Here is a 13177-nt window from a genome sequence, read left to right as displayed (position 1 = left end):
AAAGACCGCAGACACTCGTTAAAGGTGATTCACGCCGCGCGCCTGTATGTTGCTGCTCTGCATAAAATTGAACGATATACAGCACAGTAACGATTTTATAGATAAAATAAAATGTATACAAACCTGTATTTTACCGAAGAATGCATCAATTCGATGGCACTTAGAACTGCTCTCTCGTGAAAAGATCTGAAGACGCAAAATCCCCGCGATAAATAACTCAACCGCTGGGTTACGTCTGACCCTGGATCTGAGTAACACAAAAACTACCCAAACATTGGGTTGTTATGTCTGACCCAGGAGCTGCAAAACAACCCAAACACTGGGTTGTTACATTTGGCCCAGAAGCTGGGTAACACAAAAACTACCCAAACACTGAAAAAATAACCCCAAAAAATTACCCAAAAAGCTCAACCCAGCATTTGGGTTAAAAAAAATAACCCATTTTTTAGAGTGTAGTTGCCCTGATTAGTTCATTCTGTTCACCTGTGTTTTCTACGTCACCTTGTTAATCATCTCGTTTGCTCCTTTTGTTTGCCTGTCTTTATAAGCCTTCAGTTTCTGTCCTCTCATCGTCCTGGATTGATGTTTATGAAATGGATTGTGTGAGTTGATGTGGATTAGTTCTCCTGGTTATTCTCCTGGCCTTTTGTTTTGAAGTTGGAATTAAGGACTATTTATGTTTACTCCATCATCGTGCGCTATTGCTACAACCACGTTCCGTGATAATTCTATTATATTGTAATGTTTTTTTACAATTAAATATATATATATATATATATATGTATATATATGTGTGTGTATTAAAACATATAATACATATTTAAAATCTCACACAACTGATTTATTTATTTATATTTTTATTTGCTATTATTCTGCAAGTTATGGTAACACAGAATTTTCATTTGGTTATTTATTTATTTATTTATTTGTAATCAGAAATCAAAATGTGTAATATATAAAATCTCACACAGCTTTAAAGTAGTTTTTCGTCAGTTGTTTTGCATGTTATTTTTAACTCTTAAATCCCCTTTGACGCAATTTCTACTAGTTTGTTTACACGGCGTGTTTGAAGTGAATCCTCCCTATTCCCCCGAGAAGTTTACACATCTCAGTCATGTGAAACCATGTGTGAGGTTTCAGATTTCTCAGAGTGACTTTGGCCCTCTTCACCGGACAAAGACCGACTGTTACACAACAATGCGAGTGATATCGGCTCTGTACGCCTGGCTTTACCTCACAAAGAGTTCCTTATTTCTCTGTCGAGAATAATTATGTCAATTACACGCAGTTTGACTCGTATCTGTTGTGTTTGTGGTTTGTTTTCACACAGAATTGAGGTAAAACCTTATGCTTGTGTAATCAGTAAGCTCTGATTAGGACCCCTGTGGTGTCAGACTGTGACCAAGAACATTATTTGGGCATTGTTTCGCTCTTAGACTGGTTTATCCAGTAACCCACATAAGCAGCGCTAGCGGTGCCAGTGTTGATGTTATGTAAGTGGGACCCTGGCACAGGCAGTCATATGCAGGATAATTGAGCACTAGTTGTTTTCCCCAGCCAAACAGTCATTATGTAATGAGGTTTACCCCAGCACAGCAACTCTTTTTCAACCTAAATGTTCCTGGTCTTCATTGTTAGCATGTTTACATGCTAGTTTGCTAAATACTAACTGTTGAACTTTGAGTCAAAGTCTAAATATAAACTTCTCCTCAAAAAGCCACATGACTTAAGGTATCATTTGTGTTTTTAACACAAAATGTGCTTGACTAATTATTTGTCAAAGTTTAATACAAATCCCTAATCCTAAAATAAGCGATAATGTGTTTAGCTTAGCCAACACCACTAATTCTGTCTCTAACTACAGGAGGTCACAGGGCTCCAGAGTCTCTTGCCAGAAGAAACGCGGTGAAGGGGACGATAGACAGACACATGGAAAATGGAGTGAGTATGAATTCCCTTCAGAGAATTGATAAGTTCTGCCCCCTTGGATACTGTTGCTACCTTAGGCTTGAATTGGAAATTGTCAGTAAGCTGTGCAAATAAAAATATTTAATAGACAGTATTTTTACATGGACTGTAATGAATTGTGACACTGCAAATCATTATTTTATCATTTTATAATTTAAATAAATTGTCATGTCTTAACATGATTAAAAACTGAGGAGACTGGAAATCAGACTTTGGGAATGAGAATCAACTCGCACTTTAATCCACAGCACTCGGAATGTATTTAAAGATTTTGAAAAGTGAACAGAATAACATGCATAACTGCATACAAGTTACCCAGAAACAACGTTTTATTTGCTATTTTTATGTAAGTTATAGTATTATGCTATTCTTATGTAAGTTATAGTATTATTACATTTTTTTATTTGGTTTTATATTATATTTTTACATCATTATTATTATTATTTATGCTTATTTATTTATTGTAATTAAAACTATGTATCCGATATGTATAAAACAATTAAGTGTATATAAAACCTCACACAACTTCAAGTAATTTTTTTTGTTTTGCGTATTAGTTTTAACCCATAAATACCCTTTGTTATTTATTTATCTTATTTTATTATTTTATATGCACTATTAGCAACACAGTAAAAATATGGCTTTGTGTGCTAAACATGCTAGAAATATGCTCAAACATGCTAGCAACACTTAGCTAAGTGCTAAAGCATGCTATTAATGCAGTGAAAGAGGAAGTTGATGTAACTCAAGCATGCAGTGTCCAATCTGCCTCAAACTTCACATGTTTGATTAGAGTCCTGGCCTGAAGACATCTACATACTCATATTCGATTACAGTCATAGCGCCACCAGCTGGCAGCAGGAAGATTGCCACATATAAATGACTTTGACATATTCCTCCTATATTGACCACTTTAAATCCATATTGCTCGCCGTTGACTGTTTTACTAAAGCCGCCCGCTGGCGGTGAGCCCGGGTGCGAGGGCCCGTTCATCGCTGCTTGCAGCTTTAATTTATGTTATTATTGGTACTTTACTGTTGCTATTTCAGTCCTGAATTTGAAATTTTCTGTAAAATGTACACAAAGTTAGATGGACTGGAAATAATTGTGACGTTGCAAAGCATATTTATCTTACAGTTTAAAGAAACGTTTGGGTGTATTCACACCAGGAAAGTCCGCTAGTTCACTTGCTTTGGTCCGAACCAAAAACAATGTTGATTTTTTTATGTTTGGTGCGGTTCGCTTTCACACTGCCCTTTTTGCAAGTGAACCAGAAACTGTAAACAAAACCACACGTGTGCTTAAGGTCATCCATTCATTGGTTCATCCATTCAACCGTTTGTTTGGAAGCGGACCGAGACCACCTCTATGGTTGTTTGGTGCGCACCCGAGTGCGATTGCTGTATTCACACCTGCCCAAAAGATCCGCGCCAAAAGGGAAACGAACTTGAGTTTGATTCAATCGAACCAAACAAGACATGATTAAAAACAGACTGTAAATCAAACTTTCAGAATGAGGGTCGACTCATAGTTTGATCCACAACACGCGAGATTCATGTAAAGATTTCAAAAAGAAAACAGAATAACACGTATAACTGCATGTAAGTGACCCGACAACTAAGTTTTACCATATTAAATTCCTTTAAAATTACCTTATAAAATGTCCAAACATACAGATTCTTCATAGCCATCCAATATAAAATAACAAAAGCTCTGATATATATATATTTATTTATTTATTTTTTAGATGGCAGCTCCTCATATGGACATTACTCTCAGCGAATTGCAAGAGATGGCATCACGGCAACAACAACAGATCAACGCACAACAACAACTCCTGGCCACAAAGGTAGCCTACTGCGCCATTGACATAATGTACTGTTCAATTAATTTTTTTAAATAACTGTGTCAAAATTAATGTAATTTATTCTTCCGTTGAACACAAAAGGAGATATTCAGCAGAATGCCCATGCTGCTCTTTTCCATACAATAGAAATGAATGGCAACTAAGGCTGTCCTTGGTCCCCATCCACTTTAATTAAATGGAAAGAGCAGCATTTCCTGTTTGTTAGTTGAAATCAACATTTCTTTCAAATACCAGGTTTGAAGTCATCTGTGAAATGGTGTTATTGCTTGCGCACTAAGTTTTGCATTAAGGTCATTAGAATAAACAACTGCATGGAGTCATCTCCATATCAAAACCATTATCGTTTTGTCCATTATCAGCGTGAATGAAAACAGTAGGCACATAGTTCTGAAACTTAATGATGTCTGAAAATTAGTTTTTGTTGAGATTGCGACGCCTCCTCACAGGAACAGCGACTGCACTTCCTGAAGCTGCAGGACCAGCGGCAGCAGCAGCAGCAGGTGTCTGAGCAGGAGAAACTGCGACTGCTGCGGGAGAATGCAGAGAACCAGGAGGCCAAACTGCGCAGGGTTCGAGCTCTGAAAGGACAAGTGGAACAGAAACGCATCAGCAACAGTAAACTAGGTCAGGACCTGTAAACTCATGAGAATGTAGGTTAGAAATGCTGAAAATGCTGTAACGTTGACCTTCTTTGAGGGATATTAGCTCAAGGTGAAGTTAGTCATTTCTGGTGGTGTTGTGGCCCATTTGTTTGCTAGATTAGGGGAAGTGTTTTGCATAACTTTTTTTTATTTATTAAAATTTTGTTTTATAAACTCTTTTGCTGTTTTGTTTAATGTAGTGGTGTAAAACAAAGTAAAAGTTTCATTAAAAGCAATTAAATCTACTGAAAAGATGTTTATTACATGTTTATTACATTGTCATTATTAATATCATTGTTATTGTATTACAGACTAGTTTTATATTTTATTATTATAAATTAGTCTTGTTAGACTATTGAAAATATAAATTTTATATATAAAAATTAAATTTTTATAAATATAAAAAAGGTTCAAATTTAACATTGTTACCTAATAGTGTTGTCAAAAGTACCGACCACGATACCAGTCGGTACTGCAATTTTAAAAACGTCCATTTCCCGCTAACATTTGAGCGCTGTTTAGCGGATTCTTAAACACCGCTGTTTGGCCATAGTGTTCACGCACTCAACAGATATGACGCTCACACAGAAACACACGAAAGCGTTTGAAAGCCGCGTCTTATCAGGGGCTTTCAAATGCTTCCATGTGTTTCTGTGTGAGCGCTCGGTGAAGAGATGATCATTGTAGCCAATCACAGTCATACCTGTTGAGCACGTGAACACAATAACCAATCAGCGGTGTTTAAGAATCTGCTCAACAGCACTTAAATGTTAGCGGGAAATGGATGTTTTTAAAATTTCAGTATCGAATGGTATCGCGGTCTGTACTTTTGACAACACTACTACCTAATTTTTCCAAGTCAGTTGATTTGATCAGCTAATTAGGTTTTCTGCTGCAAAAATCTGGTTTACTTGAATTATGATCTACACTGAGGTGTGTAATTTGAAAGTTAGACATTTATCCATATTTTATGGTTAAAAGTGTTTTAGGACTTTTTCCAGATTCATTTATGAAAATGTCGTTTGTTGTGGATCATTTGCCCACTAATGGAAAAGTTCACTCTGCTGTTTCTGTTATATAAAAATGCCATTAGCGGCTAAATTAATCAACAGAGACAACAACAAACGATCTTGCTTATGGGAATGAGAAGTTAATTAACAAGTGATATACCTCATTTCTCTCTCTCTGTAGTGGAGGAGATCGAGCAGATGAACGGTCTGTTCCAGCAGAAGCAGCGGGAGTTGGTGGTGGCTGTCAGCAGGGTGGAGGAGTTGAGTCGACAACTGGACATGTTACGTGGTGGCAAAATGGACGTCCCACATGAAGCTGGACCGAGCTCAAGCGGAGAACTCGAGCAACTGTACAAAGAGCTTCAGGTAGCTTTTTTCCTGTTGGTCTACAGCTTTCTGTAACACAATCCTGCTATTCAGACATATAGTGATATATGGACACACATAAAATATAAGAATATCTGGTCCCACTTTATATTAGGTGGCCTTAACTACTATGTACTTACATCAAAAAATAAGTACAATGTGTTCATTTTGTATTGCAAAACACTTCTGCTTTCTGCTATTGAGGTGGGATACAGGTAAGGTTAGGGACAGGTTTGGTGGTATGTTAAAGGGTGGGTTTAGGTGTAAGGTATGGGTCAACAGTGTAACTATAAATGTTATTACAGAAATTAATTACAGATGTAAGTACATGCAGGTATTTTTTAGGGCTGCCCCCTAATAGTCGACTAACTGTTAGTAGACCAAAATTTTATTAGTCGCAGAAAAAATAAATAAAAATAAAAATCCACATTGGCGAAGTCACGCTGATCGTTAATGGCTAGTCTATGGTAATACAGTACATCGGGCAGGACATCCAAACACTCGCCTATCATTCATCGACCTCAAATATGGCTTTTCATCTGAAATACGCAAGTAGCAGCAACTTTACATGGCCGCTCAATCTAATGTTAAGCTAGAGAAATGTCCGCTATTCAAGTGTCTGTGTGGAAGCTGAACAGTAGCGCCCTCACTGCAGGACAGATGGAGGCGCCGGTGTGCTCACTTGCTCTTAAAATACTCCGTCATTTTTGGTCATACAGATAAGAGTAATACACCTTTCGAATCTGTAAAGACTCTACGTTTATTTGTTTGCACTCACAATAACAACGAAACGTTGCGCTTTTGTAAAATGCAAGTAAAATGCTTTTGTGAAAGCAATCAGGATGCGCTTTCTGTCTGTCTCAGTCTCTGTGAACTTGAGCGCGAAACTCCATATATATATTGTATACTTGCCTTACAAATATGAAAAACATCTGTAGAGAGCGAACTTTCAAATGAAAGTCTACTTGTCTACTTTCAAATGAACCAATTCAAATGGAAAACAAATATTCTCTGATTATGTAATCCGTATAAACCATGCATACATGTGCATCCACTACTGCGTAACTGAGATGATGCTCAGTGTCGCTAAGTTCATCTCTTAAACCGAAAACAAAGAAAGCACTATTTTATCAATGAATTATTAAAATGTTAATGCAGCCTCCTTACTGTTTTCCCTGACACATTCATAATAATTACTTCTGTCGGTGCGCTGTAGCAAGCTTTATGCGTGTACTTGAGCGCTTATTAGGCAATGTATGCTATTAAAGGCTCATTATAATGATTTAAATGATTTATTAATAAATGTGCGATTAGTCGACTATTGCTTCAAATGAACGACTACTAGTCGACCAGAAAAATCTTTAGTTGAGGGCAGCCCTAGTATTTTTAAAATATAAGTACAATGTAAAAACGTGTATGTACACAATAAATACATTGTATCAAATGATTAATTTAAATGTAAGTACACAGTAGTTAAGGCCACCTAATTTACTCAGACTTTTTAATTAATACAAACAAAATGTAAACCAAGTGCCTTTTTATGTTATTTATATAAAAAAATATAGCAGGGATACACTGTGTTTTTTAAATGGAGAAAAAAATAGTAAATAATTGAAAAGCCGTAGTCCTGCACACAAAATTCAACAGTCCCTCTTTTGTTCTGACTTTTTCTCTTTTCTGCAGCTGAGGAATAAATTGAACCAGGAGCAAAGTGCCAAACTCCAGCAGCAGAGAGAGAATCTAAACAAGAGGAACGTAGAAATGGCCGCCATGGACAAAAGAGTGGCTGAACTGAGAGAGAGGCTCTGGAAGAAAAAGGCTGCTCTCCAACAGAAAGAGAACTTGCCTGTGAGCAACTTTTTACATTTACATTTCAAACACTTACATTTCTTGTGCTTTTTGACACAAATTTAGTTTGTGACGCACGGAAATTCTTTCTCTTATTCTTTGTCTCTTCCACTTCCAGCAGCCATCTGAAGGGCAGAGCTCTCAGCCCACTGGCCCTTCCAGGGTTGCCGCTGTTGGGCCGTACATCCAGACCACCCCGGCTCCTCCAGTTCCTCCCAGGCAGGAGATTCTAGTGAAGCCTGCTTATCCCGACGGCACAGCCACCCTTCCCAAACCTCTCCCTAAACCGACCACAGGTACGTGTATATATGTACAGTATTTACCACAAATTGCACCAGTAAACCCTGATTCATCTTCTCCTAATTTTGTTTCCATGTGACAGGTATTGGTTTCTTGACAAGTAAGATCTCCAAGGTGTCAGATTTGTTTTCCAACACAGAAACTAACAGCAACACCCATGGCCACTCCTCCACCCTTCCCCGCATGACCAGCCACCGATCCCAGGAGAAAGGTACGCCTCTCCAACCTTTAAAGAACCACATTCAGACTCATGCAGTTAGTTAAGCTAGAAGTTGACATGTCAGACCGCTTAAACAAACAAAGCAATGTTTTCATAGAACCACAGTGTTTACACTCTTCAGGAAAGTCAGCCACGAGTGGCTTACTTGAAAATGTGTCTCCATTAAACTGGGATAAGTCCTGTTTCTGGATATCTACCTACCTGCAGAGCTCAGTTCCAACCCTGCTCCAACACACCTGTCTGTAATTATCAAATGTTCCTGAGAATCTGGAACATTTCTGGTTCAGGCGAGAAACACTTTACAGGAAGTTAGATCTCCAAGAACAGGATTTTGGGCACCTCTGCCATGTCTTGATCCAGTCAGAAGACTAAGGCATCGCTAAGGCATCGTAGTGTTTAAATGTGATGATTAATCTATGATATGCTGATTTTTTTGAATATCTGTTCCAGATTCTGAGGCAGATTTGAAACCTCCGCCATTGCCCTTACGCAAGAACCAGAGTACTGAGGACCTCTTGAGGAACACCCAGGTACTGCACTGAATGCTAACCGTTTCTAAAATTTGGCAATAAATCAATGCTAATGCATAGATATTATGTAGTAAATAAACACTAATGACTCTTTAATCATAGTCTGCAGGTAGAACCTTTGGGAAGGTTCCTCCTCCTGTTCCAAGCAAGCCCAAACCTGCTCTACCAGGCCAGTCCACTTTCAGTAAACCTCCTTACAGCACGGGCACCTTCCCTGGCAAAGCTAGACCAGCCAGTCAGAAACCCCCGGTGCCCCTTCCATCCCACAACAACACCTTACCCCTACCTCTGCCCCCTAAACCGGACACCTTACCTGCCGCGACAGTACGTCCTTTCACATCAGATACTTTGGCAGGGAAAGAGACCGCCACCCCCACTACTCTTCACAAACCCCAGATGGTGGCAGCGAGATCCATCTACTCCATGTACACCCAACAAAGCACTCTTGGGAAGGGTTATCAAGGGCAAAGTACCCTGACCCGTTCACAGCCTCGATGTGAGTACCTCCACCCCACTAGGCACCCAAACAAATTTAGAGGTATCTTGTGATGGAATTTGATAAGTATCTATTTCACAAGATGTAATGTTACACTGGACATTCTGCCAAATCAACAAGAGCACACAGAACCAACTTTTAAAAAGACATTGACTAATTTAATCTAGTATTAAAGGAATGGTTCACCCAAAAACAACAATTCTTCCAACATTTATTACTGTTGTTTGAGATTTAAAAGATGTTGCGACACGGGAGCGGAAAACAATGTACCATTTCTTTGTAAATGCTTAGGTGTTCCATATAGTTGTGTAAATGACTGAAAGTCTAATAACAGGATTTTTGGGCTTAAAATAAGCATGTTTATTTCTTAGTCTTAATCCGAACATTGCGTCTAAACAATCTGAAGTTCAAAAGCTTGCTTTAGTTCAGTTGAAAGTTCTCAGGGCAGAAACAAATTAGGAACAGCGGATTTGTTACAGCCTCTGAGTTGGATGCAGTATTTAAATCAAGCTGCTTAATTATTACAACAGAAAGTCTGTCTGACTTGTTTTGGACCAGATTTCACCTAGATTTTGGGAGAATTCCAAATAGCATTTTTGTGTCCTTAAACGATCCTGTAGCAAGTGGACACTGCATTGCTCTGCAAGTGTTGATTTTTATTCATCGTTTTTAGCAAGCACCAGATGGAGAGATGGTACAAGTTGGAATCAGTTTAAATTAAAGACACAAAGGAGACCATATTTGGCATGAAAGTTTTATTTGCCATAAAAAATTAAGAGCTATACACATTTATTTGTAATATTTCAAGATAAAGTGTCAGTGCCATATGTGAGTTCATAGTGTGGACCAAAATTGTACATATGAGAATATAATGAGTGCTCTACCCTCCAGAGTGAGTAGGGCTCATAGTGATGCTCACTTACCACAAAGAGATAAGGAAAGGCTCATTCTTTTGTTATATAACTTTGTAGTCATTTTGGTTCCAGCTTTGGTTTGCATATCTTTAAAACTCTGAGCACATAGGCAAATTGCTCTTACATTTTGTGGCTCAGACAAGGAAAAAAAAGTCAAATGAGGATATAGTCATAAAATATAATGCATTATTTATTATTAATGTTATTATTATTATATGTATAACACCCTTGGATTGGATACATTTTAGCTCAGTAATGTACCTTATGTTATTATTGTAGTGGTTGCATAATATAAATGGCAATTGACACCCAACTTATTCTATAGATGTTTTTATGAAGTACCTGATCCTCATTCCTTGCCTCTCACAGTATATGGTAAACCAGTCATCCCATCCACTGGGGGCCAGCAGTCTCTTATCCAGGACAGCAGTCATCTTGAGAAAACTGGAGGTCTAGATGGTGACCAAGTGGACCAGGGCAACAATATGGCCCCTGCATCCTCCTCTGTTGAGGGCCAGGAGATAGAACGCGTTCCCCGGCCCCTCAGCCCAACCAAACTTCTCCCGTTCCTCTCAAATTCCCATCGGCTCCAGAGCGATGCTGATTTGGAGGCCCTGAGGAAAAGACTGCACCATGCGCCCAGACCTCTTAAAAAGCGTGGCTCTATAACAGAATCTGAGGGGCCTGGTGGACCCAACATCCAGAAGCTCCTCTACCAAAAGACCACGTTGGCAGCCATGGAGACCACTATAACCCCAGCTGCCTTCTTTCAGGCAGAAGGCGAGGATGGATGCAGGCCAGTAGCTGACGAGAGCACTAGACCTCACGAGGGACACCGTGATACAACAATACCTGAGTGTGAGAAAGAGGAGGAGGAGCTGACGCCTCCACCGCTTCCACCGCGATCGCCTATCCTGGATGACAGCACCATTTCTAGCACTGTACCGAAGGAACCACCGCTGAAGGAAGAACAGGAAGTCTATGGCCCAGCCGCCCCAGAACCGTATGTTGAGGAGTACCCACCTTACCCTCCACCTCCATATCCCAGCATGACAGACCAGGTGGGACCAGGCGAGGACAGCGTCAATATGAAGGCTCCAGAGGTCACAGGACAGGTAATGCTACCACCGGTAGGTACTACAACATTCCCGAAATCTAAAACCATATCTGTAGATGGACCGAAGGGACATTCACGCTGACATCAAATTGTAGTGACCCAAAGTCATTTGCTTTCAGAAAAAGTTGCCAAAAACAGGATTCCAGTTGACCTTCTAGTAACCAGCCTTATAGCAACTTTGCAATCTCTAGCATTTTTTGCTGTCTTTTTAATCAAACACATTTGATTCAACTCATCAATTTGATAGTAGAGACCCCGAGACACCTGCAATGGGTGAGTCAGATAAGATAGACATCTAAAATGTGCACTGATGGGAAGAGTATCCCAGCAGCAGGAGTCCATGAGCAGTCCATTATAGTCAAACTCTATGCACAAAGGAGCCTGACAATATTACGCAGGGAGTCATGGACGGTGTCCGAAATGGTGTACATGATGTGGACAATGGTACATAGAGGGTGCATCATGGCCACAAAAGCGGATGCCTGTTGATTCATAAAATGACAATTAGGGCACCCTACGGTCTTTCGGGCTTGAAGTCCATGAGACCATAAGGTGTCCCATTTGTCATTTTATGAATCAGCAAGCTATGTGGTATTACGTATCTGAAGTTTAGACTCAGAAGAAGACTCCAAGGGATGAGGGGGGCATTTGAGACAGGTTCCTTGTCTTTATAGAAAACTATATAGCCATTTAGCCTACATAAGTATGGCCACAGAGAGAGAAGAGGGAGAGACAGAGAAAGAGGGTGAAGACAAGTCAGGTCAGTAGAGATTCCGATCAAACCATCCATTCTGGGCTGTTGCTTAGCAACTAGCCACACTAAGATTCTGAGCACTCTGCACAGATCTCATTAAACATTTAAATGGAGCAGAAGTGGCAACCAGTGACCCTCAGTGGGCTTTTAATATGAGGAATGAAAGAGTGGTTCATGGCAGGCTAACACCTAATATCAGTACTTCATATCCAAGAACTTTACCACAAGATACACATCGATTATGTACAGAATTTCCTTCTAGCATATAACTAAATATCTATTCATCCATCCTGTTTTTCACAGGGCAAAAGAACAAACCTGCGTAAGACAGACTCGGAGCGCATCAACCACGGGATGCGTGTGCACTTTAACCCTCTGGCCCTTCTGTTAGACTCCTCTTTAGAGGGCGAGTACGACCTTGTCCAGAGGATCATATATGAGGTGAGAAATAGGCCAAGATCAGTTACATACTTGGTCCACTAGTGAGTAATATAACAACTGGACATATAGCTAGTTGGGATTTCAAGTATATGTCTGTACGTCATATACAGGTGGAAGACCCCAGTTTACCCAATGATGAGGGCATTACTGCTCTGCACAATGCTGTGTGTGCTGGACACACGGAAATCGTAAAGTTCCTGGTGCAGTTTGGAGTAAACGCGAATGCCGCAGACAGCGATGGATGGTGAGCGAAAAACATTTATGTAAACCCAGTAAAATTCTGTCCATAATTTAATACAATGAAATAAAATGTCTTTCTCTCTCTTAGGACTCCCCTGCACTGCGCTGCTTCCTGTAATAACGTGCAAGTATGTAAGTTCCTGGTGGAATCGGGAGCTGCCGTATATGCCACAACCTACAGCGATATGCAGACGGCGGCTGACAAGTGCGAGGAGATGGAAGAAGGTTACGCCCAATGCTCGCAGTTTCTCTATGGTAAGAGACCAGTCCTCCCATTATAGGCGCTTTCGCACCGCGTAGTTCTAGGAACTAGCCAGCAGGCCTATTTTTCTGGTTGCATTCGCACCAGCAGCTGGAACTCTGAAGTGGCCGACACGACGTCTTTATCCGCGGCATTTACAAACATCAATAACCGGTGAATGGAGGACGCTGTGATCGTAGCTGTTTTTAATGTGTGTCACGGGT

At 39.9% G+C, this 13177-nt stretch overlaps 1 protein-coding gene across 5 annotated transcripts in view; it reads left to right on the top strand.

The window, feature by feature from the left end:
• tp53bp2b (tumor protein p53 binding protein, 2b) overlaps positions 1–13177 on the top strand; it is a 28911-nt gene that overhangs the window by 13801 nt on the left and 1933 nt on the right. For 2 of the 5 annotated variants that reach the window (XM_016524499.1, XM_016524495.1), the window contains exons 4-16: positions 1865–1941; positions 3716–3817; positions 4282–4459; positions 5668–5852; positions 7536–7700; positions 7819–7996; positions 8083–8211; positions 8671–8750; positions 8853–9246; positions 10530–11290; positions 12335–12472; positions 12583–12716; positions 12801–12967. In XM_016524499.1, coding sequence (XP_016379985.1) covers positions 1865–1941; positions 3716–3817; positions 4282–4459; positions 5668–5852; positions 7536–7700; positions 7819–7996; positions 8083–8211; positions 8671–8750; positions 8853–9246; positions 10530–11290; positions 12335–12472; positions 12583–12716; positions 12801–12967 — 2688 coding nt within the window. Of the gene's footprint in view, positions 1–531; positions 603–1864; positions 1942–3715; positions 3818–4281; positions 4460–5667; positions 5853–7535; positions 7701–7818; positions 7997–8082; positions 8212–8670; positions 8751–8852; positions 9247–10529; positions 11291–12334; positions 12473–12582; positions 12717–12800; positions 12968–13177 lie in introns of those variants that run through there. The other 3 variants (XM_016524500.1, XM_016524496.1, XM_016524497.1) reach the window with 3 other exon arrangements.

Source organism: Sinocyclocheilus rhinocerous, unplaced genomic scaffold (assembly GCF_001515625.1).
Source record: "Sinocyclocheilus rhinocerous isolate Xijiao unplaced genomic scaffold, SAMN03320098_v1.1 scaffold633, whole genome shotgun sequence".
In the NCBI taxonomy this organism is placed as follows: domain Eukaryota; kingdom Metazoa; phylum Chordata; class Actinopteri; order Cypriniformes; family Cyprinidae; genus Sinocyclocheilus; species Sinocyclocheilus rhinocerous.
This window is presented reverse-complemented; position numbering and strand designations above follow the sequence as displayed.